The sequence below is a fragment of the Echinops telfairi genome, unplaced genomic scaffold, assembly GCF_000313985.2.
Source record: "Echinops telfairi isolate 266 unplaced genomic scaffold, ASM31398v2 ScPeMD7_443;HRSCAF=831, whole genome shotgun sequence".
In the NCBI taxonomy this organism is placed as follows: Eukaryota; Metazoa; Chordata; class Mammalia; order Afrosoricida; family Tenrecidae; genus Echinops; species Echinops telfairi.
The window spans coordinates 20253756-20268969 of NW_022104341.1; the positions used below are offsets into that span (position 1 = coordinate 20253756).

A 15214-nucleotide genomic window follows, 5' to 3' on the forward strand; every position below is an offset into this window, starting at 1 on the left:
GTTGGCACAATAAACCTTAATTATCACAATCCACCCCTTGCCAACTTGGCAGCTGTACACAATTCTTTAGCCATATATATAATTTTCAAACAAACAATAATAAAATCATATCTGTGCCTAATAGGATAAAACTAAAGTGCATACAATAAAAAAATGTGCTACTCTCATTTAAACATAACATTTTATAAATGAACAGAATAAAACTATCCTATGCCTAACAATTGCAGTTAAGTAACACCTACCCCTTAATCCTATAATCCTATGAATATATTCCCCCATCTATGAAAGTTTGTAAGCCAACCACTTCATGCCTTTATCCGCCCCAATTTTGGGTATCCAATTTCTATACTGTCCACTTACATCAACCCAGTGGTCTGAGGAAACAATCATATTCTTTAACATTTAGAATCTTCATTCCAGTTGGAACCTTGTTAGCACACATCTGTAAGTAAAGTCAAATAAAAACAGGTCATCCATAAAGTCTGTAGCACCATGCACCAGTTCACAGACTCAAATAACTTCTCTTCACCTGGTCTGGTCTGGTCAACTCAATGTGGGCTGCCTCAGCCTCCCCAGTGTGCCCATTGGTCACCTTGCCTTTAGACCATGGCCTCTCACAAATACTCAATAAGCCTAGCCCCCTCATGCTAGGTCATGAACTTTAGATCAGTCAACCCACTCTCATCTTCTTTTCTTTTTCCTGTAAACTAAGTCCACAGGTGTCAGGGGCCAGATTCAACCCATCTCTTTATTGCTGCATTTATCCCACTTCCACTCAACAAATGGATCCTGGTGGTCACCCAGCAACTATTTCAGCCTGCCCACAGGCTCACTTTAACACTCAGTCCTAGAGAGGAGTTGGTTTCATGGTTCTAGATTTTTTCCAGCTTCTAACAAAGACCACTAGAGTTCAAACTTCAAATCCAAAGAGTTCCTTATTTTTCCCCTTCAATCTGTCAACAGCCCCTAGGCATGTCTCTTCAACGTCTAATGTCCGGAGTAGTCCAAAGCACTGGGTGGGGCTAATCTCTTTGAAGCCTTTCTTCCAGGTATATACTGAATCCATCTGAAAATCAAATTAATAGTTGATTGAGGCAAGTGGGCTTACAAGCTCTCTATTTTCATACTTCCCAATAAACATTTCTATCAATCATTATATCTATACTAAGTAGAAGAAATCGGTATAAACAAACTAGAATCAGATAGTAAATTCAGTTCTTAAAAAGTCAAGTTCGATCCTTATTTAGTTTGTCTAAATCCTTATTTACATTATTCCATTTTTGCAAAATTATGGGATTAGTTCTCTGAGAGCATTAAACCAGATCCAGTCTTTCTGACAGGCATTTTGACCTTCTGTCAGCCATTTTCCTTACACAGCATGGTTTCTGAGAAATTCAAATGGTGATTTCTACCCTGAACTCAAAATATACATTAACAACATTCATTTTTGCCATTTCACACAAGAATAACCAAAGACTACAACCAAACATAATAATCAAAACTTTAACTTCCCATGTTCTTTCCAGAAAACAACCCAGTAAGCTGCATGGATATATCTGACTTCTGGCTAGCCAAAGAAGAAACACTACCATGAGGCAGAAGTCGGATAATCTCCACTCTCCATTTTTATTTGTTTCTCCAGTATGACACTCCCAGTACCATAATGCATTAGTCTAGGTAGACTAGAGAAACAAAATCCATAATCACTCATACTTTTTAAGAAAAATTTTATATAAAGGGTAAGTATACATTAAGAAAGCATCCCAATCCAGTCCAGTCCAAGCCTATAAGTCTGACACCAATATACAAAGTCCTCCTCAAACTCACAACACACACACACACACACACACACACACACACACACACACACACACAATGACACCAAATGCAGGAGGAAAGTCGAATCAGTGAGCCTGTAAGCATCTCAGTACTGGCAGGGGTCATCACACAGCTTCTCCAGCACCCAGGGCTGCATCAGGGTAGGTCCATGTGGCTTTTCTCCTCAGGGATGTCTCACAGGAAGTGAGCCTTGCCAGCTGAAGCAGGGAACGAGCTAACTAGCTAATGCAACCACAACTGGTCTGATCACCAGAGAGCAAGAGACTAGACAGGCAAGATTTGACAAGGCATTTATCTCGCTGCCCTTTAATTAATCCCATATGTATTCATCAGTCAGGTTGGCACAATAAACCTTAATTTCACACAGGCTCACTAAATGCTTGTTAAATTAATGAACAAATGAAGAAATGCGTATTAAGCTAATCGAAGAAATAGTATGGAAATAATGTTTGACCTCTTCTGATTAAATAAAAGAGAAGGAGAATCCAGCTCAACACCAGCTCAAGGTCAATTGTCATAAGGCAGAGGCCAGACCTGCCTTCACCTTTGTGATAGTTGAGGTTTATTGTGCCAATCTGGCCAATGAACACATGTGGGATTAATTATGAGTTTCTGTGGATTTTTTCTCTAGCCTACCTAGACTAGCACAACCTTCTACCCCTCTTTAACCTATCCTGACACCAGCCATGCCTCGCAAAGCACTCTACTTCTCTGATGGGTTTGATAATCAGTTGTAATGCCACATAGAACTCACAGATAGTACACATGATTATGAGGTTTATTAGGGAATTTTACAGACAACACATTACGGATGCATTTATTTTGTCTGCAACACCTCTTTTTAGCTGTGCTGGCAGGCATCTCTCTCTCTCTTGCCTCTCAGATGGCTCTTCTTGATGGCTGTGAGATTCTTGTTCTACATCTGAGATGGTTCACTCTTATATACCCAGTGAAACAAACAAACTGATCATACCCCAAGTTAGACTCCTCTACACCTTATCTCGATGGCCCCATCCATTCACTCAGTGGAAATTACAAAATGTCTGAACAGGAGAGCTAAACTAAGCAATGTCACTTCACCACATTAATGTACTGATCATTGAAGACTAGCTTTCATGAACTATTAACTATAAATATGTGGTTCCTACAATATGATTCCAACCTTACCTCTCATAATTATCATGGAGCATTTTAAAATTTTCTTTGGACTTCTTCCTTAAAACGCAGATTTCCAGGCTAGTGACTCGATTCCACCACTTATTTGTGAACTGTAAATCGCTCATTAAATTATTTCGCTGGTTTTCCGAGAAACTAAAAATGGAGCATGGCTTGGAGACATGATTTGGATGCTGCAGGTTTATATAGAGCAGTATTGGGAGAACCATGGCTTATATACAGCAAAGCCTGTGGATCCCTGAAGACTTGTTTGCTAAATGGGGGCAATGGGACTGGGCCTCTAAACTCCCTCACTGACGTATAATTCCATGGTGTCTGCCTTTGGAGAGGGACCATGGCCTGTTTTCTTTAGCAGGAACAACAGCAGCTGGGGGAATAAATGTTTTTGTCTTGAAGTAAGTGGCTTTTGATGAAGAATTGTGGTGTCTACTATAGAGCCCCATTGGCATGTAAATCGTATGTAAATGACAAGACTTGAGAACATTGGGGAGGAGGGAACAACAAAGGATGACTTGAGTGGTAAACAAGTACGTTTACCTTTGTATTTGCATAACAATTATGGTCATTAATTTTTTTTGACTCAGTACCATTAGATCAGAAATATGTACAACATAACAAAATAATGCCAGGTCCTGCTCCTGCCATCCATGTAATCATTGCTTGTGAGCCCTTTATTGCAGCCACTGTGTCAATCCATATTGTTGAAAGTTTTCTTTTTTTTTAATGACCCTCTAGTGTCTAAGGGTTATAGTCAGAGTGCTCCTTAGAGGGATGGGGAAATTTCTTCTTACATACTTTGGACATGAGAAGGACATCAAACCTGGTAAAGTGAAGGGGCAATGTAAAAGGAAGACACTCAAGGAGATGCATTGACAATGGCTGCAACAATGGGCTCAAGAATAGGAGCAATTATGAGGGTGTTGCAGGACAGGGCAGTCTTTGCTTCTATTGTGCATGGGTTTGTTAGGGGGCAGAAGTGACTCAATGGCATGTAATGATGACAACAAAATGGTTACGCATTGAGCTGCTAACTGCAAGGTCAACAGTTTAAAATTACCAACAGCTCTGAGGGAGAAAAACAGGTTTTCTACTCCTGCGGGGTTACACTCTCAGAAACTCACAGGGGCAGTTCTGTCCTGTCCTTTAGTGTCCCTATGAGTGAGCATTGACTCGATGACAGTGAGAGGAAAAACTCTTTTACCAAATGCAATGCCCTTTTTCCAGGAACTGGTGCTTGTCGATACTATGTCCAAAGTCTATGAGATCAAATCTTGCCATTCTCACTTCTAAGATACATTCTGACTACTGTTCTTCTTCCAAGACAAAGCTGTTAATTCGTCTGGCAGTCCATTGCATATGCAATATTCTTGGCCAACACCCTAATTAAAATGCATCAATTTTTCTGCAGTCTTCCTTTTTCATTGTCCAGGTTTCACATGCATATGAGGTTAAAGAAAATGCCATGGCTGGGTCAAGTGCAGCTCGATTCTGAAAGTGACGTATTTGCTTTTTAACTGCTTACAGTTTTTACAGCAGATTTGCCCAATGCAATGTGTTGTTTCATTTCTTGACTGCAGAAACTCTGGATGTTTATTGTGGATACAAGTAACATGACATCTTGACAGTTTCTATATTTTCTCTATTTATGACTATGTTGGTTATTGATCTAGTTGTGAGAATTTTTGTTTTCTTTATGATGAGTTGAAATCCATACTAAAGGCTGTGGTCTTTGTTTGTGTAAGTATTCTTTCTGTAAGCAGAGTTAAGTCATCTGCACATGGCAGGTTTTTAATGGGACTTCCTCCAATTTGGATGCTGCATTCTTCATATAATCAAGCTTCTCTGATTATTTTATAAATATACAGATTGAATAAGTACGGTAAAGAATAAAAATCTAACACTGCTGATTTTAAATTATGCATTATCCATTGATTTCATCAAATGACTGCCTCTTGCTCAATGCAGTCTCCATGTGAGCACAATTGTTTCTAGAATTCCCATTTTATCCAGTGCTATCCATGATTTTTTATGATCCACACAATGGAATGCTACTGCATAGTCAAAAAAACACAATTCAACATCTGTCTGGTGTTCTTTGCTTTCATCCGAGAACTGTCAACAATAGCAATGAAGTCTCTCATTTCACATTTTCTGAGGCCAGCTAGGATTTATGGCATTTCCCTTTCTGTATACTGTTATAACCATTTATGAATTATATTCAACAAAATTGTGCTTGTGTGTTCAACATCCTGTTGAATGGGCACAAATATGGACCCCTTTCAGTCCAGGTAGATATCTTCCAATGTCTTCACGTGGAGGAGTGAGTTCTTCGGAGATGCATATGCTTGTTGCACCATCTCAGTTGGTGATCCCCCTATTCCTGAAGCCTCATTTTCATGAAAATGACTGTGGTGCAGGTTGGACGTTTTCCTTTACTAATCTCCTGAAATGACTGACTAGCCACCAATTGTTTTGGGTACATTGATTCTTTATATTCCTCCCATCTTCTTTTGATGCTTCCTGCATCTTTCAATACTTTGCTAATATAATTCTCAATATTGCAATTCAAGGCTCGAATTTTCTTCTATTCTTTTAGCTAAAAACAGTCAGTCATGCACTTCCATTTTGAGAGTCTAACTCAAAATAGTTGCTAATTTCCCTATAATTATTTCTTTTGTCTTCTTGAGTTGACCTTGGTGATCTTGTAGTTAGCCCTTTTGTTTCAGTTTCTTCCACTGACTTAAGTTACACTATGTTCAGGACATTGCATAAGGAAGATCAAAGAAGAGTCCATGCATTTGAATTGTGCTGGAGAAGAATATTGAAAGTACCATGGACTGCTAAAAGGGCCAAACAATCTATCTTGGGGAAGGGCAGCCAGAGTCTTCCTTAGAGGAAAGGATGGCAAAATTTTGCCTTGCATACTTTGGATATGTTATCAGGAGAGACCATTTCTGGAAAAGGACATCATGCTTGGTAAAATAGAAAGGCAGCATCAAAGAGGGAGGCCCTTGAGGAGATGCCATTGACTCACTGGCTACTACAGTGGGCTCAGGAACAGGAATAATTGTGAGGATGGCTCTGGACATGGGAAGTGTTTCATTCTATTGTGCTCAAAGGGTAGCTATGAGTCTGAACTGACTTCTTGACACCTAACATGGCATAAAGATATTATTCTTTCCGTAACAGCATATCCAAGAGCAAGGTTCAGTATCTCATTGGACATCCATTTTGTTCATTTTTCTTACCTGTTTTTTGAATAACCATTCTTTTCTTCATGTATGATATACTTAATCTTACTCCACAACTCATCTAGCCATTGGTCGTTAGTGTTTGGTGTGCCACATTTATTTATTTATATTTTCTCCTTTTTAAAAATTTTATGTATTGTGGAGCTCTTAAAAATCTTATGACAATCCATCATTCATTTGTATTAAGTACACTTGTGCATATATTGCCATCATCATTTTCAAAATATTTTCTTTCTACCTGAGGCCTTGGTATCAGCTCCTCTTTTTACCCTCCCTCCCCCACCACCCCACTCTCATGACTCCATGATAAATTATATAGTATTGTTGTTATTTCATGTCTTACACTGTCTGTGGTCCTCCCTCCCTCACATTTCTGTTATTCATTCCCCTGGGTGGTGGGCTATATATCCAACCTTGCGAGGGGTTCCCCCTCTCTCCCCCTGCCTCCTACCCACAACAATGTCATTGCCTTCATGATATTGCTGCACAATTATTTTTAAGATGGTTACTTATTCCTAGTGGAGTATACTAAAGTTTATACTTTGTCTCCATGTTTTTTTTTTTTACTTTTATTCAGCTTCTCAAAGGACTACATAAAAGCAATTGATTCTCTGATTCACAGTGAGACCTTCGTCTTCTTCTGACTGATGATATTGAGCTTCTTTATCATTTCTTTCTACAGATGTAGTGATTTGATTCCTGTGTACACCATATGGAAAGGTCCGTGTAGATATGTTATCAATCCAGACTCGTCCCTGAAAAAGGACATGACTCTGTTAAAATAAAAGGGAAGGTCTTTAATAAGATGAGTTGACACAATGGCTGGCTGCAATCTAACAACCATTGTGAGGATGGTGCAGGAGGGGTGGTGTTTGGTTCTGGTGTACAGATCACTTAGTCTGAACTGTCTAGATGGCACCTAACAGCAATTATTCTGTGTTTCCAACTTCTGAATACCAATCAAAAATGATTAACAGTGTATCTTAAACGCAGCTTTTATCAGCTTTAGACATCAGAAATTGGTAAAAAGCCTTTAGTTTCCTCCTCTTTGGTTTTCCTAGTTGTTTTATAAATTTGAATAATAGTTCTATTAACTAATCTTTTTTGACATAAGGATAACATTCTATCATATATAGCTGTATCTTCTAGGATAGATCTTATTCTTTTTATGATGAATTCAGTGCCTAGTCTCTTTATCATTGTTGGCATAGTATAACATATTCCACATTGACATATTGTCAGGAGGAGAGCATCATGCATGGTAAAGTACAGGGGCAAGGAAAAAGAGGGGACACTTGAGGGGATGCATTGACACAGTGGCTGCAACAATGGGCTCAAGAATAGGAACGTTTAAGCTCCCTAGGATTTTGAAAACTTCCAATTTCCTGGATTTATACTTCATTATAATGGATGTTTGCTGCTATTTCTTCTCCCTCTCAGTCATACCACATTATCATCGGAACATCCTCCCGCGAGCTTACCTCACTATGCCCTTCAGGCCCATTCTACTGTGAGAAGGCGATGTTTCCTCTGTCGTGTTTCGAGTACCTGCCAACCTTTCTGGCGAATCCTCTCTTGCTATAGAAGGTCCTCTGCTTCGATTTAGATTCTCACTGACCAATGTTTTAAAATAAGTAAATCATCATACCTGTCCTCCTGTTCTCTTTTTTTGTAGAAGTTCTGCTGAAACCTGTCCACTATGCTTGATCCTGCTGGTATTTGAAATACTGATAACCTAGCATCAGCATCCCAGCAACATAAAAGCCACCATGGTAGTACTATAAAATAACAGATGAGTGGTGACATCAAGGCATCAGAACTTCTATTGTAAAAGCTGTATGGCCTTAGTATGGTCAGTATGGACAGGCATTAAACAAATAAGTGAATGTTGTCGTCGCCAGGTGCCATCCAGTTGATTGATACTCATTGTGACCCCACGTGACAGTGAAAACTGTTCCACTGGGTCTTTTAGCCTGTCATCTTTATGGGAGCAGATGGCCAATTCTTTTTCAAGTGGCGCTGCTAGGTTGGTTGAAACTGCCAACCACTCAGTTAATAGCTAAGCTCTTTATTGTTGAGTCAGCAGGACTTCGAAAATGGAGTAAATGCTGTGTTTTAAATGGTTTTGATCTACTTACCGTCTAGAAGGAACACTGAAAAGAGGAGCAGTTTTGTCAGCGTGGTGCTAGTTTATACATTGAGGAGGTGCCTACAACATGAAATGCAGAGATTTAATGCAGTTAAAATAAATAGACTGACTTTATTGCTTTATAAGCTTTATGAAATGTATCTGAAAATGCTGTATGAGTTATATCTGAAAGTCCTGCATTTTTACTTATCTTGTTGGACGATTGGTCTGAGTGGGATATAGTAAAATATGAGTCATATAATTTCCTGGCCACATTATATTTTTCCCTAACCCACATATTTTCTTCCTTAGATGTCTGAAATGTGCCGATGCTCCCTGTCAGAAGAGTTGCCCAACTAATTTGGACATCAAATCATTCATCACAAGTATTGCAAACAAGGTATATTCAGAACTCTACAAATGCAAGTTAATAACAGTATTTGATGCTTACTCACTATTATCTGTTATTAATACATGAAGCTTATCCTCCTAAGTTTGGTTTAACCATTTATAATATTATTATATACATTGTTATATATAACAATATAATTATTATATATGATTATAAATATTATATTATTATATAATATAACAATATTGTATATCATGATAAAATATAATATTAAATACAATAATACACTAGTACTGTAAATATGTTGTATATTATATTATGCATAATATATAATTATACATATAATATTATTATACAATGTTAATAAGCATTTGAAAGTATGGAGCCTTTATTAATCAAGATCTTCCAAGCTGTGATATGGTTTGTCTGAAAATATAATTGTTTAAAAATTGTTATGTGGAAATAGATGATATTTGAGTCAGTGTAAACCTATTTTTCAGTCAATAAGTTAATGGTTGAGTGTTAGAATAATTAGTTAATAATATCTAAATTTTGAAAAAGGAGCATTATGAACATTGGCCAAGAATTTTTAATCAATGAGCAAAAACTAAAGGAACTCTTCCCATAAGGACACAGAATTTCCTTCCTTTTAGAATGCTTAGCACTAATGTGTAAAAATATTACAAGTAGTCATTGCCTTCTCCTTAATCAATCATATGGTTACGTAAATAGAGACTGGTGAATGGGGAAGAGGTAGTGATTGCAGGGATGTGGCAGAACTTTTAACACAGAGGCGAGGCAGAGACACTTGTCTTTATTGCATTAGGATGCCTTCAGAATATAAATTTCAATTGCCAGGACTCATCTTGGATGGAAATGGATCTCATTTATTCACTCTATAATATCCTGATCATCTGCCATCACAACGTGTGGGTAAACATGACTTAGTAAGACTTACTTGAAATCTTACTTGTTTAATTATGGACTCGTCAGAAAAGGAATGAAGCAAAATGCTCAGAATTTCCCACAGTTTAATCACTTCAAGTAGAATTGTGCAATTGCTTCCACAATTGGTTTCAAACATACTTTTAATTCCCGAACTCCTTGACAACTTTGGAAAGATATGACATATGTATTAACTCCCAAGTAATAATAAAAGAAAAAAAACAAGCATAGATCCAGAAATGGGTTTGGGCTCACACTAAATCCTAGCTCCAACGTAACAATTAGTTCTTACACCATCACCCTACTTGATACTCTCAGAAAGGAACACAGAAGATATGGGTGTTATAGCAAAGATGGTGAAGAAATTAGATGGTTCCAGGCTATCAGATAAAATAATGTCTGGGGTCTCAAAGGCTTGTCCCCGAACAAGCAGACATCTAATGAAATGTCAACTAAGCCCACATGGAAGAAACACAGCAGCATCAGTCACAGAAAGATTGTAAATCATATAATCCAAAATTGAAGGAGTCATTAGTATCAGCATAAATTGTGAGAATCCGGTTTGTAGAAGGCTATGGATGACAGTGGGAACCTGAGATTCACTTATAGGAACTACATAAAATCAAGTCTCTGGTTAACTCCCTTTATCCACAATTGAGGGATGGAAGGTAAAGGGTTATTAAATGGAGAGCATTTGGAGAGATGAGTATAGAAGATCAAAGGCACAAGCTGATTCAAAAAGTTAAAACTTTGTCAGTCTATCCCCCTCTGATGCAGACTGGACCTGATCAGGTTTTCAATATTTTCTGTATTTATGTCTTGTTTTGTTCATTCATATTTGGGTGTATCTCAGAGGTCTTATGTCATGGAGGTTAGCCTCTTGAAGTTGCGTTGTGTGTTTTTTGGTAAAAGAAGTTCAGGATTGATGAACCTTTAGGTCCAGCAGTGAGAAGAAGGGTTTTGGAGGGCAAGGGGTAGTGGTGGTGGTAGGGTACAGGAGGGACAATGTCAAGGACTCCCGTAGAAAAAGAGTGTTTTGAAACTGAATGTGGTAGCAATTGGACAGTCTTGTTTCACTTGATTGAACTATGGAATGTGTGTATTAACTCCTAATTAATAAAAATATACCCAGAATTTTAGTCAGTGTGTTTTAAAATGTATTCCTCCTGATAGTGAATGTACTGCTCTTGACATCAAGCACGAGGCATCATGAGTGCCATGATGAGCCACTGTTCTGAGAAATCTGTGCTAGCTACGTGTCCTCGCGGTAGTCTAAGACCCAATATTTATTTCAGGATCTAATTAGTATGTGCTTCATTCACGCACAGTCTACAGAAATTTAAGAAATAAAGGCAAGGAAAAATCATATGCTTTGAAATGTCTAAGCAAACTCAGAATCATGTCTATTTTAGGAAAGCCTCATTCTGTTTCAGATTCTTTGCTATCTAATGAAGCGATGCACTTAGGTGTTTATTTAAGCGGATTTCCATATAAGATATTTGGTGATATTGTCCTGAAAATACAGTCTTTTGTCAGGCATTTAGGAAACCATTGTAAGCAGTGTTTTGTTGAAGAAACCACTGCAGCAATCATAAAAGGTCAGAGGTTCTTTCTCTTGAAAACCTGCAGCTTTTTAGATATTTATTGGCTGTGTACAATGTAGGTTGTCCCACATTGCTGTGCTGGTGGACCCCCACTCAGGAGGGGGTGCTTTCCAGGTTCAGAGGGTAATTGAATCGCCAGACTCAATGAGACTTGTGCCAATTTGAGAAAAGGATGTCACGTTTGTTGCATTGTGTTCGGCTTCTGTGATTCAGTGGAGTTTAGAGCAATACTTCCATTCTTTATTTTCTTACAAACAGGATTACAGCCCTAGTTTCCAAAGGCACACTCAAATCTATTGTACCTCCTCAGTCAGTTTTTCTCTGTTTCTTCAGTGCAGGCTGTTGTTTGCAATTGTATCTCTCAATTGGAAGTACACATTTCAGATTCATCAAACTGTGATTACTGGGTTATATTTCCTGATAGTTTTCCTTTTTAAAAAAATACTACTTTATATTTCATATAAGAATGCAGGAAGTAAATCTATAAATATAGTCAGGGATGTGGGTCGGGGAGGGGTAGTGGGGGGCTCCAGTGTTGCAAAATTGTTACTTGATTTCATGGTCCTTATTTCAAACAGTATTATTTTATCTTTTTTCAAAATGTTACATTAAAGTATAAAACATTGACTTTTCTATGAATGTACACCTTTTTTGTAACTTTTATTTATGAATAAGTAAATTTAATAATATACATTAGAGAAAAGCTGACTAAATAGCTTCACGTAAAATTAAAGGTTATTCTTATGAAAGTGCCCGATTGAATACAATTGGATATCAGAAATGCAACACCACCTCAGGAGCAAAATGATACCACTCATAAAAATGTCTGTGTTCAAAAATATCATAAAAGTAGTTTGTCTTGTGTGTGTGTACAAAATCTACTAACGTAGCAGCAGCCTAGAAGTACAAAGAGAGGAAGACCAGGTGGTCTGTTTCATAAAGATTACTAACAAGAAAACCTGATGAGGAAGTTCTGTCGCATGGGTTACAATCAACTCGATGATACCCAATAACAACAGCAACACGATCAGCCTAGAGAGCTTTCACCCACATTAGAGAACTCTGCAGAATGAAAAATTCTTGGAAATCCATAATTTTGTACTGAATAATTTAAAATAAATAAATATTTTAGATGTGTAAAACAAAACAAAAAGTCACAAGACAACTCCAGATTCCTTTGATCGACGAAGTCAAAATTTTCACTTGTATGACTAGGTGATAATTTTGAGCAATTGTACCCATTCCAAGAAGATTGCTGTAAAATATAGCTACTTGCTATAAAATGGTGCTCAAGATAAGAAAGCTTTAAAAACTGTCATTTATTTTAATCAGAACCTATGAACTGATTTATTTTCTTTACATATTAGCTGCCAATTTGTGCACAATATGAAATAAATATATTTTCTAGAACTTAGTATATTCCAAACTTTATAAGTGATGCATATTATGAATGTTTCATTTGGAGTGTTAATCTGAGTGATTTTTAAAAATCATTTTATTGGAGGCTTGTACAACTCTTATCATAATCCATACATACATCCATTGTGCTGAGCACATTTGTACATTTGTTGTCATCATCATTTTCAAAACATTTTCTTTCTATTGAGCCCTTGGTATCAGCTTCTCATTTTTTCCCTACCTTCTGTTCCTCATGAACCCTTGATAATTTATAAATTATTATTATTTTCTTATGTCTTACACTGACTGATGTCTCCCTTCACCCTCTTTTCTGTTGTCTTCCCCCCTGGGAGGGGGTTATAGGTAGATCATTGTGATTGATTCCCCCTATTTTCCCCGATGTTCCCCTTAACCTCCTGGTATGGCTACTCTCAATATTGGTCCAGAGGAATTTATCTATCCTGTATTATCTGTGTTTCCAGCTCTTATCTTTATCCATGTACATGTTCAGGTCTAGCCATATTTGTAAGGTAGAATTGGGGTCATGATAGTGGGGGGAGGAAGCATTAAAGTACTAGAGGAAAGTTGTATGTTTCAGTGGTGCTATACTTCACCCTGACTGGCTTGTTTCCTCCCTGGGACCCTTCTTTAAGGGGATGTCCACTTGTTTACAGATGGACTTTGGGTCTCCACTCCACACTACCCCTCATTCACAATTATATACTTTTTTGTTCAGGATCTTTGATACCTGATATCTGGTCCTGTCGACACCTCATGATCACACAGGCTGGTGTGCTTCTTCCATGTGGGCTTTTTTACTTCTCAGCTAGATGGCAACTTGTTTATCTTCAAGCGTTTAAGACCCCAGAGGCTATATATTTTGATAGCCGGGCACCATCAGCTTTCTTTACCACATTTGCTTATGCACCCGCTTTGTCTTCAGTGATCTTGTTGGGAAGGTGAGCATCATGGAATACTAGGTTAATGGAACAAAGTGTTCTTGCATTGAGGGAGTACTTCAGTAGAGGCCCAATGTCCATCTGCTACCTTAATACTAAACCTATAAATACATGTACATAGATCTATTTCACCAACGTCAAGTATAAGTATATTTAGATATGTACATACCTGTATTTAGACCTCTATAAATGCCCTTTGCCTTCTGGTTCTATTCTCGATTTCCTTTTACTTTCATCTTGTCCCACTAATCATGTTCAGCCTTCATTTGGGTTTCAATAATTCCTCCTGGTTACATTGCCCTTGATCAAGACCTACCAGGTCTCCTATACTCTCCTCGCATTGATTTAGATCACTTGTTGTTCCCTTGTCCCTGGATTTGTTAACACCTATTTCCTTTCCACTATCTCCCCCTCTCCCATGTCCCCCTGTAACAATTGGGCCCATTGTTTTCTACTTCAGATTGTTTATCCTGCCTATCTTATCTAGATAGACATGCAGAGATAATAATATGCACAAAAACAAAACAGAGCAAAACAAAGCAACAAAAGAAAACAAAACAAAACAACGACAATAACAAAAAACCAATGACAAAAAAAGAAGTCTATAAATAGTTCAAGGTCTGTTTGTTGACATTTTTGAGTGTTTTCCAGTCAAGTCTGATGGGTTGCCATGCCCTGGCTCCACAGTCTATTTTTGTTATTCCCAAGGGACTTCATTGCTCTTCTCCCCTTGCTGTTCTGTTACATCCCCTTAGTATTTCACCTCCGGGTGGTGGGGCCTGATCTGGCACAATTCCCACACCATGTCTCCAGTGTTGTGCCCCCTAGCACTATGGGTCAGTGAGGGACATCGTGTCTCATGGTGGGGCCAGCCCTATAGTCCTCTTTTTGTATTGATTGCTCTGCACAGGTATATTGTCCTCAAGGCTTGGTGGGCAAGGATGTGTTCCACTTTCCTCCCCTCCCCTCTTGTGTGGTCTGATCAGACATGTCCCTCTCCCTGAGCTGTAGCTTCAGTGCTGTTCTCTGAAGTGAATTCTGCGGGGAGGCAGGGCTGTCCACAGTTGTGATTGGGTCCAGCCCCTCAGACCTCTCTATTGGTTCCCTGTTTCATGCCAGTGTGTTGCATTAATGTCTTGAAGCACCGGGTTGCAGTCTAGTCTCTCTTTCCCTGTGCAGATATAAAAAACACCCTCCCCTTGGATGGGCTAGTGCCCCGTTCCCCCTCCACTCCTGTCTTTCTGTTTTGTTTTGTTTTTTCCCTCCTTTTTAGTTGGCTACCATATGTATCCTTGGGTTGGGTCTGGCCCCTGCTATATTACCTGGATTTTCCCCCAGGAATGTATTTATACAGCAGGTTTTTCCCTATGCCCTTTGTGCATTTTAAGCTTATATCAGTGGACTCATGTTGTACTTGTCCTTTTGTGCTTGGCTTACTTTGCTTAGTATAATTTCCTCCAAATCTTCCCATGCAACGATGTGCTTCATGTGGTAGCACATCATGTATTCATCACTGCTTTGTAGGGATGCATAGTACTCCATTTTATGTATGTCCCAGTTTT

General features: G+C 38.3%; 1 protein-coding gene across 2 annotated transcripts in view; it reads left to right on the plus strand.

Moving 5' to 3' along the window:
- Positions 1–15214, plus strand: part of DPYD (dihydropyrimidine dehydrogenase) — a 1157760-nt gene that overhangs the window by 277275 nt on the left and 865271 nt on the right. For both annotated transcript variants that reach the window (XM_045291907.1, XM_045291906.1), the window contains exon 4: positions 8707–8794. In XM_045291907.1, coding sequence (XP_045147842.1) covers positions 8707–8794 — 88 coding nt within the window. The remainder of the gene's footprint in view (positions 1–8706; positions 8795–15214) is intronic.